The sequence below is a fragment of the Dermochelys coriacea genome, chromosome 3 (assembly GCF_009764565.3).
Source record: "Dermochelys coriacea isolate rDerCor1 chromosome 3, rDerCor1.pri.v4, whole genome shotgun sequence".
Taxonomy (NCBI): Eukaryota; Metazoa; Chordata; order Testudines; family Dermochelyidae; genus Dermochelys; species Dermochelys coriacea.
The window spans coordinates 17,493,086-17,509,566 of record NC_050070.1 but is presented as its reverse complement, the minus strand read 5'-3'; the positions used below and the strand labels follow the sequence as shown (position 1 = coordinate 17,509,566).

General features: G+C 43.6%; 1 protein-coding gene across 12 annotated transcripts in view; it reads right to left on the bottom strand.

Moving 5' to 3' along the window:
* ITSN2 (intersectin 2) overlaps nt 1–16,481 on the bottom strand; it is a 119,491-nt gene that overhangs the window by 40,055 nt on the left and 62,955 nt on the right. For all 12 annotated transcript variants that reach the window (XM_038393585.2, XM_038393583.2, XM_038393581.2 and 9 more), the window contains 10 exons: nt 15,649–16,109; nt 15,218–15,339; nt 8,135–8,310; nt 7,742–7,886; nt 4,823–5,028; nt 3,689–3,753; nt 2,608–2,774; nt 2,195–2,240; nt 1,998–2,119; nt 584–680 (listed from right to left, as the gene is read on the bottom strand). In XM_038393585.2, the coding sequence (XP_038249513.1) occupies nt 584–680; nt 1,998–2,119; nt 2,195–2,240; nt 2,608–2,774; nt 3,689–3,753; nt 4,823–5,028; nt 7,742–7,886; nt 8,135–8,310; nt 15,218–15,339; nt 15,649–16,109 (1,607 nt within the window). The remainder of the gene's footprint in view (nt 1–583; nt 681–1,997; nt 2,120–2,194; nt 2,241–2,607; nt 2,775–3,688; nt 3,754–4,822; nt 5,029–7,741; nt 7,887–8,134; nt 8,311–15,217; nt 15,340–15,648; nt 16,110–16,481) is intronic.

Sequence of the window (16,481 nt, the reverse complement as noted above, 5' to 3'; positions counted from 1 at the left end):
TTTTGATCATGGATGCCTGTGGAACTCTTGTACAAACACAGCAAAAGGTAGGGTATTTGCAGACTTTGAGGAAGTGGGACCAGGGAAAGCTGTTCTCATCAAGACCTACATAGCCAATCAAAAATCCATGTGGAGTCAAGGCTGCATCTGCCCACCCTTAGAAGCAGCATAGCACACAGTTGTAGGGAAATTGTCAATAACAGCAAAGTTCCCAGAAGTCCTGCTGCCACGTGTAAGCAGCATGTGCTTGGACACAGTCTGTAGGACAGAAACAAAGGGTGTATTCTCAGTGCAATAAGCCATAACAGAAAATGGCACATTCCAGGACAGGAGCCACTGACAGACAGCACTGTTTTTTGATGAAAAAGTTGTTTGTTAGACTGTATGTTCCTTGGGACAGAGGCTATCTTCTCCTGTGTTTGTTCAGAGCCTGGTACAATGGGCCCCAACGCTGACTGCATCACAAGGGTAATAGGTGGCAATTAATCAGACTATTACACTATACACTGACTGTTACTTAGTGTAAAGGAAAGAATTACAAACAATTATTCCAAGTTTAATATAAATGAGATTATTTTTCTACCTGAGAGAGCAGCAGGAGTAGTTCTCTCACTGCTTGGACCTAACAATTTAACATGATTGGCAGGAAACCATCCTTTCTGCCTCTTTTTCCCTCTTGCCTGTAAAAAAATACGTTTGAGAATTAAATAGACAACTGACCAGTGGATTGTAATGAGCACCCCACCCACACAGCTTCTCAACTAAGAGTCACAAAAAACCTGTCTACAAAGTTATTAAGCACTGAATGGATCTACAAGACAAAATTTGGTTTACATTTATTACTAAAAGCCTATTTGAGTACGGCTGCACTGTAATTTGCTCAACTGGGTGAGTGGAAAGTTCACAGTCAAGATTTTCAAAAGTGATTAGTAATTTTGGATGCTCCACTTGAGAGAGCTTACAGGGGCCTAATTTTCAAAAAGTGCTGAGCACTTACCTCTGAAAATAGAGCCCCTATAAAGTGTCTCAGACTGGGCACTCAAAAATGAAGGCATCCAATGTCACTAGCCACTTTTGAAAATCTTGGCCTATGAATTTAGCACCACTTTCTATCAGATAATACAGAGTGATTGTTATCTAAAAAGAAAGCTTGTAGAGTGGATTCTTGACTTTTTTTACCTTCACTTTTTCTGTAAAAAAACAGAAAGGTTATAGTATGAGCAGAAAATCTCAAAGAGGTAATATTCCTACATCTTCACAGCTTTTCTCACAACATGTTGTAGGTGTGTACAAGCAATGCTATTGTAATACAAAATATGGAAAAATACTCAGTTACTGCAATAAAATATGAAATCCAGCCAAGACAGACCTGATAACTGGCCATCTTAGTTTTCATCTCCTTTCCTCCTCCCTCTGAGGTTCCATCCTGAACCACAGCCAAAACTCCTTTACTAATAAAATGCAAACTACTACTATTTTCCTATATATTTCCTTGCACAGATTATATATTAACTTTTCCATTGCCAGTAGCTCCCAAGACCTGGAAAAATGATGTTAAAACGATACTTTACTTTTTGAAATTACTACTGTAAATAGTTTATGAAGTTTGCTTTCAGAGCTTTCTGAGTGAAAAATGCTCTGTGAATGCAAGGAATTAGAATATCCTGCACTAATTTCCTTCCTGCTTTTAAGAGGTCCTACTATTTCATCAGAGGATTGTTACCATTTAATATTTTAACAAAGTTAGCACTGTTTTATTAGTTAAGTGGTTCTTCTGACACTAATTATTACTTTTTATTAATTGCCAATACTGGACCCCTACATTCTACAAACACTGATTTTAAGTGATAGAAACAGGCCCAGCAATATAGGTTTTATGTGATGTTCAAGCACAGTTTATATACAAAAAGAACTTAAGAGCTTCTCACTTTTTAAATTAAATCACAAAAATTGCTCTCATTATTCATTCTGTGAAGATTATTTTTTCCTTTAATTACCTGTAACTCTCCTTGCCACCATCCACTAGGGTTTTTCTTCAGAATAAGTATCAGCTGTCCTGGAGCCAGACTAAGCTGTTCTGTCCCTGATGCAGCATATGCTGTAATCACCTGGGCAATCTCTGAAATAAGAAAAAGACTGGTGAATAATGAACAAATACAATAAGCTAAAGGTTTGTAAGTTACATCAGACTCACCAGGTTTCTTATTTAGTGTCCCAGTTCTGCCAGCAGTACCAGAACCCTACAATCAAAAGGTATAAGATTTTAATTTGCAGTGCTAACAGCAGAATTTACCGCAACTTTTTTTTAATATTCTTCTTTTGCCACAAATAACATTTTTTTCTGAATTTTTTCCCTTTACCAAGCATAATGGTTTGAAAAAAGGCAATTCGCTTTCTTGACCTAAGCATTTATGCCAGATACACCACCAGAGAGCTACAATTTAATGCCCAAATTTTAGTATGTGAACATACTACCTACATACAAGACATACAGTGTAACTTGTTGGTTTTTTTTAAAGTCCAAATTCTAGAAAAATACAGTAAACTTATACAGACAAAAATAAAATCTTCTTGCTTTAAGTAACAAAACCCAAGACAAAAACTCACATCTTGATCCTTAGGTTTGACATAGTTTGATGGAAAGATTCCAATTCTGTCAGCAATGCTTCCTGTCCACCATTCTCCATCTTTCTGAGTGACTAGTATTTCTTCTCCTTCAGCAAAAGTCAAATCACCAGGTTCAGAGCTTGTATAGGAATAGAGTGCAACATACTCTGTTCAAACACAGGGAGAGAGAGAAACTGCATTAGTTACAATGAAAAAGTGTTTCAGCTGTAATCAAGAGAGGCCAAACTAAATTGAATTTTATCAAAACCCTAATACAGTAAATACAACAAAAGGCATGCTAGTCACTTTTTTAAAAATCTCTCATGTAAGGGTTGCTCAAGTAACTTCATAGTATGGACCAACCTTCCCTCTCACTTAAACTGCATCTATCATCTCACCTCCCATTTGCAATTGAGCAGACTCTCTCTTGGATGTGCATGCACATAACATTTCTGTGACAAATGTAACAACCACAGGAAACTGCTTACAAGGAAAAGTAATATATTTGTAGTGTCTGAATGTGATTTAGCAGATGGAAATGAGGAGAGTTAGTACCATGTGAACAGCGAGCGCTCTATGAATTATCAGTGGTCCACAGACCACAGTTTAAGAATTGTTATATGCGACAGATTTCAGCTTGTACCCACACTTCAGCACAATCACTTATTTTCAGAAAAGCCATAAGAGGAAATACTCCATATGCATGGTGAATTCCGTAATATCTGATTATCATAGTAGAGATCAAAAGCCCAAATGGCTTTTCTAAGCAGAGTCTACACACACTCTATATAGTCTGAAAGGGTGGGAAAATGGGTAAATACAGATCAAATTAAAAAGTTCAGAGATTGTTTTTCACAAATTATTTTTCCTATTTGAACTTATACTTTCTCCACTTAAATACATAAAAGGAAAAAATCCGATACACTTAGGAATCTAAAAAGCAGATGTGACTGTATCAGATCTCTATAACAGTCACAGACCTGATCAAGGTATAATTTTATGCATATCCATTATTAATTCACCTGCTATTAAACAAATTAGTTTTATAATTTCATAACTGACATTGTAATTGCATGCTTACCCTCTCCAATTGTATAAGATGGTGTACTAGGCTTCTTGTTTACAGCTGCATAAATAGTTTCGGGTCTGCAGACATAAAGATCCAAGTGATTTAGTCTGGCTGGTTTAACAAAACGTTCAATTAGTGATAAAGTTTTAGTACAGTGTAATTTTCCTATTCTTTGAGCAACAAAAAAATTGCAGCCAAGCATTATTTCATTCTCAATTGGTATATATTACTAATGCTGTTGTCCCCATTACATTTTTTTAATTAAGTTAAGTTGTTGCAAGAGGTCACTAACATTACTGCAATATCTCCTAAATATTATATAGGTCATGCCTAAGGAATATCAGAAATTCTGCAATAACATTAATTATTAGCAAAAGCTAAACAATTAAAAATGTATTGGGGATCAAGAAAGGTTTACCCTAAGAGCAAAAAACATGACTTCAATTAATCATATGGAAGATTCCTAATTTAAGCTACAGGGTTTGGAAAACACAGTCACAAATTGTGGTGATCAAGACATATACAAAATCTTTATTTTAGGTGTAACGACTTGACATTTATTTAAAATTTGCCTTATTCTAGAAGATCACAAAAAACTAAGTCATGTATGTGCAAAGATCACTTCAACCACCAACCTGTAATCATCTCTAGGTTGGAATGAAGCAGACAGTCCATGGCAGCAGCACTACTCAGATTTTCAGCAATTAACTGAACTGTTAGCTTGAATACTTGGATAGTCTGGCACTACTTTTGCCCGGTAGGAAAAAACCCACTATTTCTACAAGATGTGCCACGGGAGTGTATAATGATTAATGGCAAAGAAATCTCAATTTTGTACGTCATCTAAAAGTTAACACCTCCAGCAGCGGAGTGCCAGCGCTGTGCTGAGATACTGAATTAAGAGGAAGCAGCATGTCACCTGTTGAATAACCACACACCGCTTTTTTCTTGCACCCAGCTTGAAAGATCTCCCATTTACTGAACAGACCCAACATTACTTAGCTTGTGAAAGCTGATTAAATTGCAGCCCACAATGGCATGGTGCAGGTCCTACATGCTATTTAGTTCCCATAATTTAAAGTATTCCCATGTTTTTCCACTCTATTTTCAGCTGTTGAATACAAAAATATCAACAGTCGCACTTACTCCTCTCGTTTGTTTTCACTTCCAGGCAAGATCTTGACATAGGATTTAGGAAACCATCCCCTTCCTCCATGCACCTCTCCAAACCACCAGTTTTCCTGCTTCTCCAGCACAGTAATTATATCGTTTTTTGAAAAGTTCAAGTGGTTATCTTTTTTTGCAGTCCAGGAGCAAAGTGCCTGTGCTTTTAAATTCTCCACAGCTTGTCCCTGTTCAAGTAAAAATACAGATGTTAAATCAGTTTTAGTACCTATTACTTATGCAAGTTTCAAAAATTGCCTCTTGTACTCTAGGTGCGTTCACTCCTAAATGCCAGTTGAATGACTTGCTGTCTTGACCACAGCATTTTGCACTGCCATATGTGGTATGTGGACTCCGGAGTGGTCTCTGGACTCTGCTCCCTACTCGCCAATTAAGTTAGAAATATCTTAGACATGTATCTGGTTCTATAAAACAATGTTGGCTGCAGTGTCAGCAAAAATATACAATGCTTTTAAGAGTAGCTCTGGAAGGGCCCACACATTGGCAGTCTTCTGCCTGGAGGTAAAATACACCTTTTGGTAGAAAAAGAAAGGAAAAGTACATGCAAACAGTGGTCCCCAAATTGCTAGGTAGGGAAATCTGAAAGATCATCTTGGAGGCCCACACTGATGAGATAAACACATGCTTACCTGTTAGGTTCCTCCCCACACTGCAGCTGCTATCCTTACAAAATCCCAAAGTGGAAAGAAATTAACCAGAGTAACAGAATATAGTGAAAGAAAAAAATGGTTACTTACCTCCTCATAACTGTTGTTCTTCGAGATGTGCTCTTCATTCCATTCCAACCAGGTGTGCGCGCGCGTGCACGGGAGCCGGAAGGTTTTTTCCCTAGCAGCTTCCCTTCGGTCGGCCTCGGTGCCCCCTGGAGTTGTGCCTTCGTGGAGCTCAATATAGAGCCCACCGACCCGCCACCCCCTCATGGAATCATAGAATATCTGGGTTGGAAGGGACTTCAGGAGGTCATCTAGTCCAACCCCCTACTCAAAGCATGACCTAATCCCCAATTAAATCATCCCAGCCAGGGCTTTGTCAAGCCTGACCTTAAAAACCTCTAAGGAAGGAGATTCCACCACCTCCCTAAGTAACCTATTCCAGTGGTGAGCACTGTGACATCATAGCCTGCTTTCCCCTTGGAATGGGAAAGTGCCGGCGATTTATCCCTCCTGGGAGGGGAAAATGGCGCCATATGGAGCAACAAGTCCTGGGCTGCTGCAAATGCCTCTGCAGTCAATGGGAGCTGCAGTTGTTGGCTCCTGGGGCCGGCGAGCGGGGAGGATCCGGACTCAACTGCACCGCCACCGGGACAGGAGTCAACATGACACTAGCCGGCCAAGGGGCCGAGGTGATGTGGCACGACTGGGGTCTCATAGTGGCTGGCTCCTTGGACTTGGCCGGAGGAGAGCAGCCCCTCTCCAGCCTCCTTTTCTTTTGTGGCACCGGTGCCTGCCCACAGCCTATCCACGGGAGTAGCCATGACAGTGCTGAGAGTCTCAATATGAGTTTTTTCTCAGCACTGGTTCCCCTGTAGATGGTGCTGGGGCACTCTGCATCGAGAAGGTGGTGCTAGACACGGGATCCCCTGATCCAGGGTCTGACTCGGGCCAGAGCGCAGCCTCCGTAAAAAGGACTTTAAGATGTTGGTCTCTGTCTTTCAAAAAGTCCTAGGGCAAAACTCGCAATAGATCTTGCACTGGTCTTCCTGGTGGCTCTCCCCTCACGAAGTGTGCGGGTCACTTTTAGGCATGCACTTGCCACAGGCCTCGCAAGTTTTAAAGCCTGGGGACCGCGTCACACCACGGCACCGGGAGCGTTGGGTGAAGGGGAACCCCAAAGAAAACCTAACACTAAGTATATTGACACTACAAGTACTAATAACTAACACTAACGGTATAAAGAACTATATACAACGGACACTGTGAATGGCGCTTGCCAAGGCAAGAGCTAAAGTACGTTCCAGCTTACCATCACTGGTGGTAAGAAGGAACTGATGGGTTTGCAGAGTCACAGGGCTCTATATTGAGTGCCATGAAGGTGCGACTCCAGGGGACTCCCAGGCCGACCTGATGGATGCTGCTAGGGGAAAATGCATGTGCGCCCGCACACACCTGATTGGCATTGACATGAACAAGCACTCGAAGAAGAAGAGAGAGTTTAAGGACCAGATCCTCAGGTAGTGTAAATTAACATAGCTCCACAGACTGCAATAGAGGTACGTCTACTCACACCAACTGGGAATTTGGCTTTGTGTTTAGATCGGGGTGGGCAAACTTTTTGGCCTGAGGGCCACATCGGAGAATAGAAATTGTATGGCAGGCCATGAATGCTCATAAAATTGGTGCTGGGGTGCAGGAGGAGGTGAGGGCTCTGGTTGGGGGTACAGGCTCTGCCGGGGATGGGGCTGGGGATGAGGTGTTTGGGGTATAGGAGGGTGCTCCGTGCCAGGATCGAGAGGTTTGGAGAGCGGGAGGGGGATCAGGGCTGGGGGAGAAACTCAGGGGTGCAGGCTCTGAGCGGCACTTACCTCAAGCAGCTCCCGAAAGCAGCAGCATGTCCCTTCTCCGGCTCCTAGGCGTGGAGTGGCCCCCGACCCTCGGAGCAGGGCCATGGCGCGGCTTCCGGGAGCTGCATGGTGTGGCCCCCAACCTGGCACCCCGATTGGAGTGCCGGAGCAAGGCTGAACTGCGTGGTGCGGCCCTGATTCAACTCCCCAGTGGGAGCTCACGGGCCGCCTTAAAATGGCTTGCAGGCGGAGCTGTAGTTTCCCCACCCTTGGTCTAGATCACTGCAGTGAATTGTTAGAAAAAGTGTAACTCATCTATACAAAAGTATATCAGTATTGTTAACATGAACCTAAAATACATAAAATTCTCACCAACATACCTGTCCATGAACAGGAGAAACAGATCCTGGGGACACAGTACGAGTAAAAGCGGATTTTTTCTGCCATGTTGTGTTAACAGTTAGGCTTGAGAAAGGTACATTTTGGTAATCAGTGTCTTCTACTGATCTACTTGGTGAAAGTGGTCTGCAAATTTAGCACAAGCACAATTTTTCTTAGAAAGTACATTAGCAAGACCTACTACTTCTTACATATGCAAAATGCATGTGCTGCCCAGTGCAACTCAGAAGATCAAAGTTTAACTTGCTGTATCATAGCTCTTCCTCATATAGTCACTATAATAAATTTTCTGCCTTTAATTTACAGTAATCCATAATGCTATTACATAACATTTTATTTTATCCAAAATTATAACTGTCAATAAATAAACTTACTCTGGAGGAGCTGAGGTAGTAGACAAAAATACTGTAGGAGGAAGTAAGGCCTTTTTAGGAGATAAAGCTTTTTCACTTTCTGGTATTTTTTCTACATAGTTGCATGGAAACCAGCCAAAATGACCTTGAAAGCTCCCATATAGCCAACCAGGCTCTCCCACGGTTTTCTCATCAACCTGGGGGGAAAAAAGAAACCGAAAATATTAGATAAAATATTTGCTGTGTCAGCACCTGTTACAATTCTATGGATTTAACTGGAAAAGTTGTGACCATAAGGATCAGACCCCATCATCTGCATTGTCATCCCATTTAAAATTTAGCTTTTTTAAAAAAACTAAGAATCCCATTGCCTAACAATATACTGTCCCAAGCTGTATAACAAGGCTATTTGCTCTTATAACGCACACAATTACTTTTTAAATGGGAAAAAGGATAAACTGCTGGTTTTGTATTATAATGCACCCGTAGAGAGAGATTTACAGTTGTTTTATTTAAAGGCTAAGGAGGACATAACACGCCTCTGACGTTAATGGAGCTTGTCGGAAAGTTACTATGATTACTATCATGATTATTTGTGTTTTAGTAAGACCTCAGACCCAAACAACATCAGGATTCCATTGTGCTACGCATGGTAGAAACACAGAGTAAAAGAATTGTTTGGGGCTTCAAACAATTTTTATATAGATTAAGTTTCTTCTGGCTAAGATACATAAATAAATGTTTTCATCTATTGATCACATCTTAAATTAGACACCATGAAGTTTTTTAATGAAAATATTTTATGAGTATCTGAAATTATCCAATAAATAGAGTTGCATATTTAGAATCATAGAATCATAGAATATCAGGGTTGGAAGGGACCCCAGAAGGTCATCTAGTCCAACCCCCTGCTCAAAGCAGGACCAAGTCCCAGTTAAATCATCCCAGCCAGGGCTTTGTCAAGCCTGACCTTAAAAACCTCTAAGGAAGGAGATTCTACCACCTCCCTAGGTAACGCATTCCAGTGTTTCACCACCCTCTTAGTGAAAAAGTTTTTCCTAATATCCAATCTAAACCTCCCCCATTGCAACTTGAGACCATTACTCCTCGTTCTGTCATCTGCTACCATTGAGAACAGTCTAGAGCCATCCTCTTTGAAACCCCCTTTCAGGTAGTTGAAAGCAGCTATCAAATCCCCCCTCATTCTTCTCTTCTGCAGACTAAACAATCCCAGCTAAATTTCTAAAAGGGGGATCAAAAGTAAAAGAATGCTCAGCTAATTATATCTTGAAACTAACAGATATCTTTCTTACTTCCCTCTCCCATGCAAATATATAACTTAACACCATAAAACCAAAGTCTAATATTTAGAGATTTCAGAATACTGGATTAAATTGCTTTGTTAAGTAGAACTTGTTGGACAGCCTCCAAGCACTGCTGGAGCTGATCGCAAGATGGAGGGTTTGGCCGTGGTTCTGATTGAGCAGGTCGAGATGGAGAGGAAACTATATGGGATGTTGAATTGACAGAGCAAGGATATCTGAGAACCAACACTCCCTCATCCATGCTGGAGCAACAAGAATGAGCTTGGCCTGATCTGCTTTGAGCTTGAGGATGACCCGAGGAATGACTGAAATAGGTGGAAAGGCGTACAGAAGAGTTGACCGCTAGCTGCAGTGGAAGACGTCTGAGAGGACTGAGGCCCTCGAGAGCAGAACAGTTGACACTTTTTGTTTTCCTGCATCACAAACAGGTTCATCACAGGGACATCCCATGTTGCAAAGATGACTTGATGAACATTCTCCTTCAGGGACCATTCATGACTCAAGGAGAAAACCCTGCTGAGGTACTCCGCGAGATGATTTTGAACCCCTGGAAAATGGACTGCTACCAGGGTGATGTCTCCCTCAACGCAAAAGTGCCACAGATTGATCGCCTCTAGGCAGAGTAATCTGGAATGTACCGCACCCGCTCCCCTTTGCTTCTTCAAATAGTACATCACAGTAGCATTGTTGGTGAGGATGTGATGTGATCTCGGAAGGCACAACATGCATTGTGGATGGCCTGAAGTTCCAACACATTGATATGGAATGAGGCTTCCTGTTCCAACCACATGCCCCGCAACCTTAATGAGTCCATATGCACTCCCCTCCCACCTACCCACAAGGGAAGCGTCAGTAACCACTGCCTTAGTTGGAGAGGGCCAAACAGAGGGTACCCAATGGCACGCATTGCTTGGGAACTCCACCAGTGGAAGGAATCCAGAACTGCTGGAAGAAGGTGAACTGACCTGTCCAGAGAATGCAGGGCAGGGTGGTAAACTGTCCTGAGCTGCATCTGAAGACAGTGAGGAACCTAGAGAACTGGAACACCTGCCTGCAGACAGACATTAGGCACAACAGACTCAGATACACGTGCACTGTCATGGAAGGCTGAGATTGCAGACTGAGGCAAAACTGTTAAATTGCCTGGAAGCGGTCGGTCGGTAAGAACACCTTCGACTTCATGGAATCTAACAGGGCCCCAAGGAACTCAATTTTTTGAGTGGGAGCCAAGGTTGACTTTACGGTGTTTAAAATGAGTGCTGACAGTCAAGCAAACTCAACACGGTATCGATGTGGGCAAGAACCTCATCTCCAGAGCTGCAACCAGTCATTGAGGTACAGGAATATGTGGAGTCCCTTCTTCCTGAGATATGCCATAACCACTGCCATGCATTTGGTGAAGACGTGGGGGGCAGAAGAGGGGAGATCCGTATACTGAAAGTAGCATTCTCCTACCATGAAACCCAGAAACTTCTTGTGTATCAGCAGAATCACCACATGAAAGTAAGTATCCTGCAGGTCCAGAGCAGTGAACCAGTCATTCTGACACAAGACAGGAAGGATAGCCAATAGAGTGACCGTATGGGATCTCATGTACTTGATGAATTTGTAGGCGCCACAAAGGTTGAGAATGTTTCTCATCCTGCCCTTATATTTCAGTATCAAGAAGCTCTGGGAGAAAAACCATGGCCCTGGTGTTCCAGTACTCCCAACTACAAATACAGCTCAATGAGCAATATTTCGTGAGAGGGGTCTCTATAGAGGAATGTGGAAGTGGGTGTGGAGAGGAAATGGATTGTGTAGCCAGATCTGACAGTGTCTAGAACCTAGCTGTCAGAGGTAATTGAGATCCAAGCATTGTAAAAGCGGGTCAACCTGTCCCCAAAGTGATGGGGGGGACAGAAGGGATAGAGTAATGACTGGACCACTGCTCTGGACAAAGGAGACAAAATGGGCGCTTAGCCTGTGCCAAGGGAGATCATGTGGACTGTCTGAAGCCCAAGCCCCACTGCTTCCTATTGTGGGAGCTATCCCTTTTTCTAAGGTAGTCCCACTGTTTCAGGGGAAAGGTTGGACAAAGGAATTCTGCAGGTGATATTGTTGCTCTTGCTGTGCCTTTGCATGGACAGCATGTATACTTCCAAGGATTGCACTCCTTCAAGGATTCCAGGCCTAAGTGCCATTAGTCTTGTCCGAGAACAAGACTTTGTCATCAAAGGGCAAGTCCTCGATGGCTTGCTGGACGTCCAGAGTGATCCCATAGTTTTGCAACCAGGAGGCCCTCTTCATAGTTACTGCCAAGGCCATGACCCTGGCCACAGTGTCTGCAATGTAAAGGACAGCCTGCAGGAACATTATGGCCACCAAGCAGCCTTCCGCAATGAATGCTCAGAACTCCTCACACAAGACCTCAGGAAAATGGTCCTCAAATTTAGCCATGGCTGACCATCTGAGAAAATCACACTTGGCCACCAAACCTTGTTGATTTGTGATCTTAAACTGTAAGGACGATGAGGTATAGATCTTCCTGCTCAAAAGATGTAACTGCTCGGAGTCTCTGTCCTTGGGGATAGACTTGTACCAACCCTGCTGGGCTGTTGTTTACCACTGTTATGTCCAGCGAATTCGGGGCCAGGTGGGAACAGAACCCCTCAAATCCCTCCATGGGAACAAAGCAGCGCTTTTCCATGCACTTAGACCCTGGCGGTACCGAGGCTGATGTACTCCACAGGGCTCTCACTGACTCAAGGATCACATCACTGACCAGGATGGCCACTCTCCCAGGGATGGCGGGCTGTAAAATATCCTCCAGTTTTTGTGTGTTCTCTTGGAGGAACTCTGCCTGGATACTCAGTGATGCGGATATGTGGCATAAGAGGTCCTGGTACACCTTAAAGTTGTCCGGAATAGAAGGTGAGGATAAACCATTCAGCATGGCATTGTCCAGCAACAAGGTCTCAGCTGAGCCAAAACTGGCTTTCACTCCTAGAAAGATGTACCCAGGAGAGGGCAGACTGCTGGTGCTTGGGCTTGCAGTTGATCTGAAGCCACCTACGACCATGCAGGTTACTTTGACTTCTAACGTGATGAAAAGTGGTATCTCTGCTAATAAGGAAAATCCCACTGAGTCCAAGGCCACTATTACAGATAGAGCACTGGTGGCCAGCAGAGCCCAGGCCAGGGACCTCCTTCTCAGCCATGGGGTACATACCAACCCTAGGAGCCATACTGTTCCACTAGCAGCCCCTGAGGTTCATCGGGTGATGCAGAGTAGGGTATGAAGACTCTGACTTGGAATGAGAGCCCCGAAATCTTCACAGTATGGGTGGAATGATGCCCAAGGGAGTCAATAGGCGGTCTGATTCATTTGTCTCCCAGAACAAAGTTGTAACTGGTCTTCCCGATTAATACGGTTCCATCCGTACTCAGCATGCTGGTGCCACAGGCAGCATTGGTCCTGATGCTAATAGTGGTCCAAGAGTGCCCAAATGTGTCAATGTCAATGGTTGCAGCATCAAATGCAGTGGGGCCAGAAAGGGTCTGGGTGCCAAGGTCCCCTGCACCATTTCCAGTACCGGCTCCATTCCCACCACAATGTGGAAAGTGTCTGGACACAGTGCCAACAGACACCTAGGTTCAGTGGCTCACTCTATCAGAAGGGCCAGAGTTGGCGCAGCCCTGGGAAGTCCTGGACCAATGGTGAGGTTGGGACCGAAAGGCAGAGGAGGTCTGTGGTTTCCTGGTAGACTGACTACATGGACGCAGATAGTACTGGCATCTCCCTTGTCAGTACCGGACTCAATGGACACCTGAAAGCTGGAACCAGAATCAATGGTACAGGATTTCTGTCCTTCCCACTCAGTACTGGGGAAGGTCAGATGTACCCATTGTGACAAAGCTCTGTCCTTGCCTCCGTAGGTCCTGAGTTTCCTGGCGGATTTCGCTAGCCTCAGAGGCTCACTGTGACCCTCCACGTAACCCTTCTTTCTCTAGAGACAAGGGTCACAGTCTACTGAACCATTTTCATCATAAGCCAGCGAGGGAGGTGAGGAGAAGTTATCCTTCCTTGAGCAGTCTTTGTTGTCTCCCAGTCTCAGTGATTAATCAGGGGCAAAGGTGGGGGGGGGAGCCTGGGCCCACCCTCTACTTTGGGCTCCAGACCAGGGACCCTAATAGTATCAGCTATGGTAGCTGACCTTTTAGACACATGACATGTTTCCCTGGGCTACTTCCCCCACAGCAGCCCTCACTTCCTCAAGCTCCACTTCACCCTTACCTCAGGGCCTCCTTCCTTGTACCTGATATGGTGTATATGACTCAGCCTCTCCAACAGCACATCATCTTCCCACAGTTCCTGACATGCACCCCCACCTGACTAACTGGGAGGCTTTTAACTAATTTCAGCCAGCCCCTGATTGGCTTCAGGTGTCCCAATCAACCTAGCCTTCTCCCAGCCTTCTGGAAAGTTCTTAATTGACCTGGAGCAGCTGCCATTTCACTTAACCTGGTACCAAGGATTTGTTTAGCCTGGAGCTAATATATCTATCTCCCGCTGCTCTTCCATAGCCATCTGGCCTTGCCCCGTCATACCATGCTATCGCACGTGCTGGAACTGGTCCTGTGCCAGTCTGTGCTGTTCCTGGGGGAACAAAGGAGTTGCTCTGTGACCTAGAGCAGTCCCAATTGGTCTTATGAGACCTCTTCTTCGGTGCTGACAATGGAGAACGGCTCTTCTGCCCCTTCAGCAAGGCGCCTGCCCCAAAACAAGGGGTGGCAGCACTCTCCAAGCCTTAGGGCAATCTCTGACCTGAGGAGGGCCTTGGTATCAGATCAGGCTGCATGGCCTGTTCAAGCAGGTGCTACGTGAGACAAAGATCCTGCACCAACCGAGTCCTCTTTTTAAATGATATACATTCTTTAAGGTGGGCCTTGCCGAGGCAAAGCAAGCACTGAGTGTGGGGGTTGCTGTTGGGAATCGCCCCTCCACAGGAAGGACAGTGTTTAAACTAGGCTAAGACTAAATGCGAGGTTGTGAGACTACAACCACACAGACCTCTGACTCCAGCCACAGGCAGTAAAAAGGAACTGAGAGGGTTGGAGCAGTGCTGCCTCATATAGCCAAGGGAGGAGCCACAGCCACAGCCACGAGGTGCGAGAGCCACCCCTCTACAGGGATTGCTAGGCAAAAGTCTCTGACTCCGGTGCGCTGGGCGCACACACACCACATCTTCATCTACTCGAAGAACCACCATGCAGATAACGTAACAGAGAACACTACTCAGATCTTTAATTATTTGGGAGAAACCCTCGAACTATTCAAACCAGGCAGGTCAGGTATTTAATAATTCTGGCACCACGAATAATCTTGTTTTATACACTTTTATCTATGACAATGTTTGCCTATAGCAATGCAAACATAGTATTTTCTTTGCAGCCTTATATGCATACCTGCAAAATGTTGCACTAGAGATGGGAGAGCAATGATTATTTAGCTTATTCTTGCTATTTGTTTCACAAAGTTTATAACAGCAATAATGATTTCCAAGCTGGGCATTTCATAGTAGTCAGTACCAGTCCTTGGCCCTTGATTCCTCCATAGCATGTCAGTCCTAGAGGACCATATTGCTTACATCAATCCCACCACCCCCCTCCTAAAAAGAAGCAATTACTGTAAATTTGAACCGATCTAAAATGTGTGTAAAAAAACCAAACATTAATTTTGATGAAGACATATGTCAATGATTTTTGTAGTTAGTTTAGCATGAACTACCGGTCTTACCTGAATTACATCCCCAGAATTAAAACTCATCTCATCATGATTCCTTGCTTTGAATGAATATAAAGCTCTGTAATTCACCAAGGCAGCTGAATTCCTAGATTCTGAGGCACTAACTACATTACCTGAAAGAAGAAAAAGTATTACTGATATTTATTATTTTGGTACTTCAGTAGTGCTAAGAGGCCCCAAGCTTGTTCAAAGCCCCACTGTGCTAGGCACTATACACTGATATAATGAAAGGATGATCCCTGCCCTAAAGACTTTACTCCAACTGTAGATATGGTCCATGGTCTCCAACATCAATTTTTAAACACAAGACCTATAATATTGTCATTATTCTACAATAAAATGTCTAAATATGAAGTAACAATATTCATTCAAGACAACAAGGAACATTTTAAACAAAAAATAAATCAACAGATGAAGTTTACCTTCACTTCTCCACGTAGACTTAAGATTTCTACCCTCAGTCTGTTTCAACAAGTCTGCAAATTTCTCATTTAAGTTTAATTTTGAAGTGTGTTTCTCTGACTCTTGCAGGTTGGCTGTATCTTTTCTTCTCTTCTCTTCTCCATGCTGTTTACGCCTCTCCTCAGCTTCTTTTGCAATCTGTTCTTGCTTCCTTTTGTCTTCTTCCAGTTGTCTCTGCCTTTGTTTTTCTGTTTCTCTCTGAATCTCAGCTAGCTTGTTCCTTTCCTCCTCCTGTTTCTCCTCAGCCAATTTTTGCAACTGGAACTCCCTCTCTCTCACCTGGGCAGCTGCCTCCTCAGCTTTTTGTTTTTCTTCATGGATTTTTTCCTGTATTCGCTCTTCCTGTAATCGCTTTTTTTTCTCCTCCTCTTCCTTTCGGACATTTTCCTGCCATAAGTTCTCCTTCTCCTGTTTTGCTTTCCTTAATGAAAAGGGAAAAATAAAAACATAAATAAATAAGTGAGAAAGTTTTTATGGGATTAACCACAGTTAGTGACCTGGGAGTCACTGAAGTCACATGCAAGGCTCAGGTGGCAGAGCCAGGGCTAGAATTTACACAGGGTGGCCCTAAATGTAAAGAACCACCCCCTCCACACTCTTCTAGAGTACAGTGAAGAAATGCTGGTTGACCAACCATAACAACAATATGTCAATGAACTCAAGGTCCCCACTTTGAGAGGAGAGAGAGAGAGAAGATCCCTGCTCGGTCCCCAAACCCAGAGTGCAGAGAAGAACTGACACTTGACATAGCAATCTCCTTCCATCACATGTCTAAAAACAAATGCCAAAAATC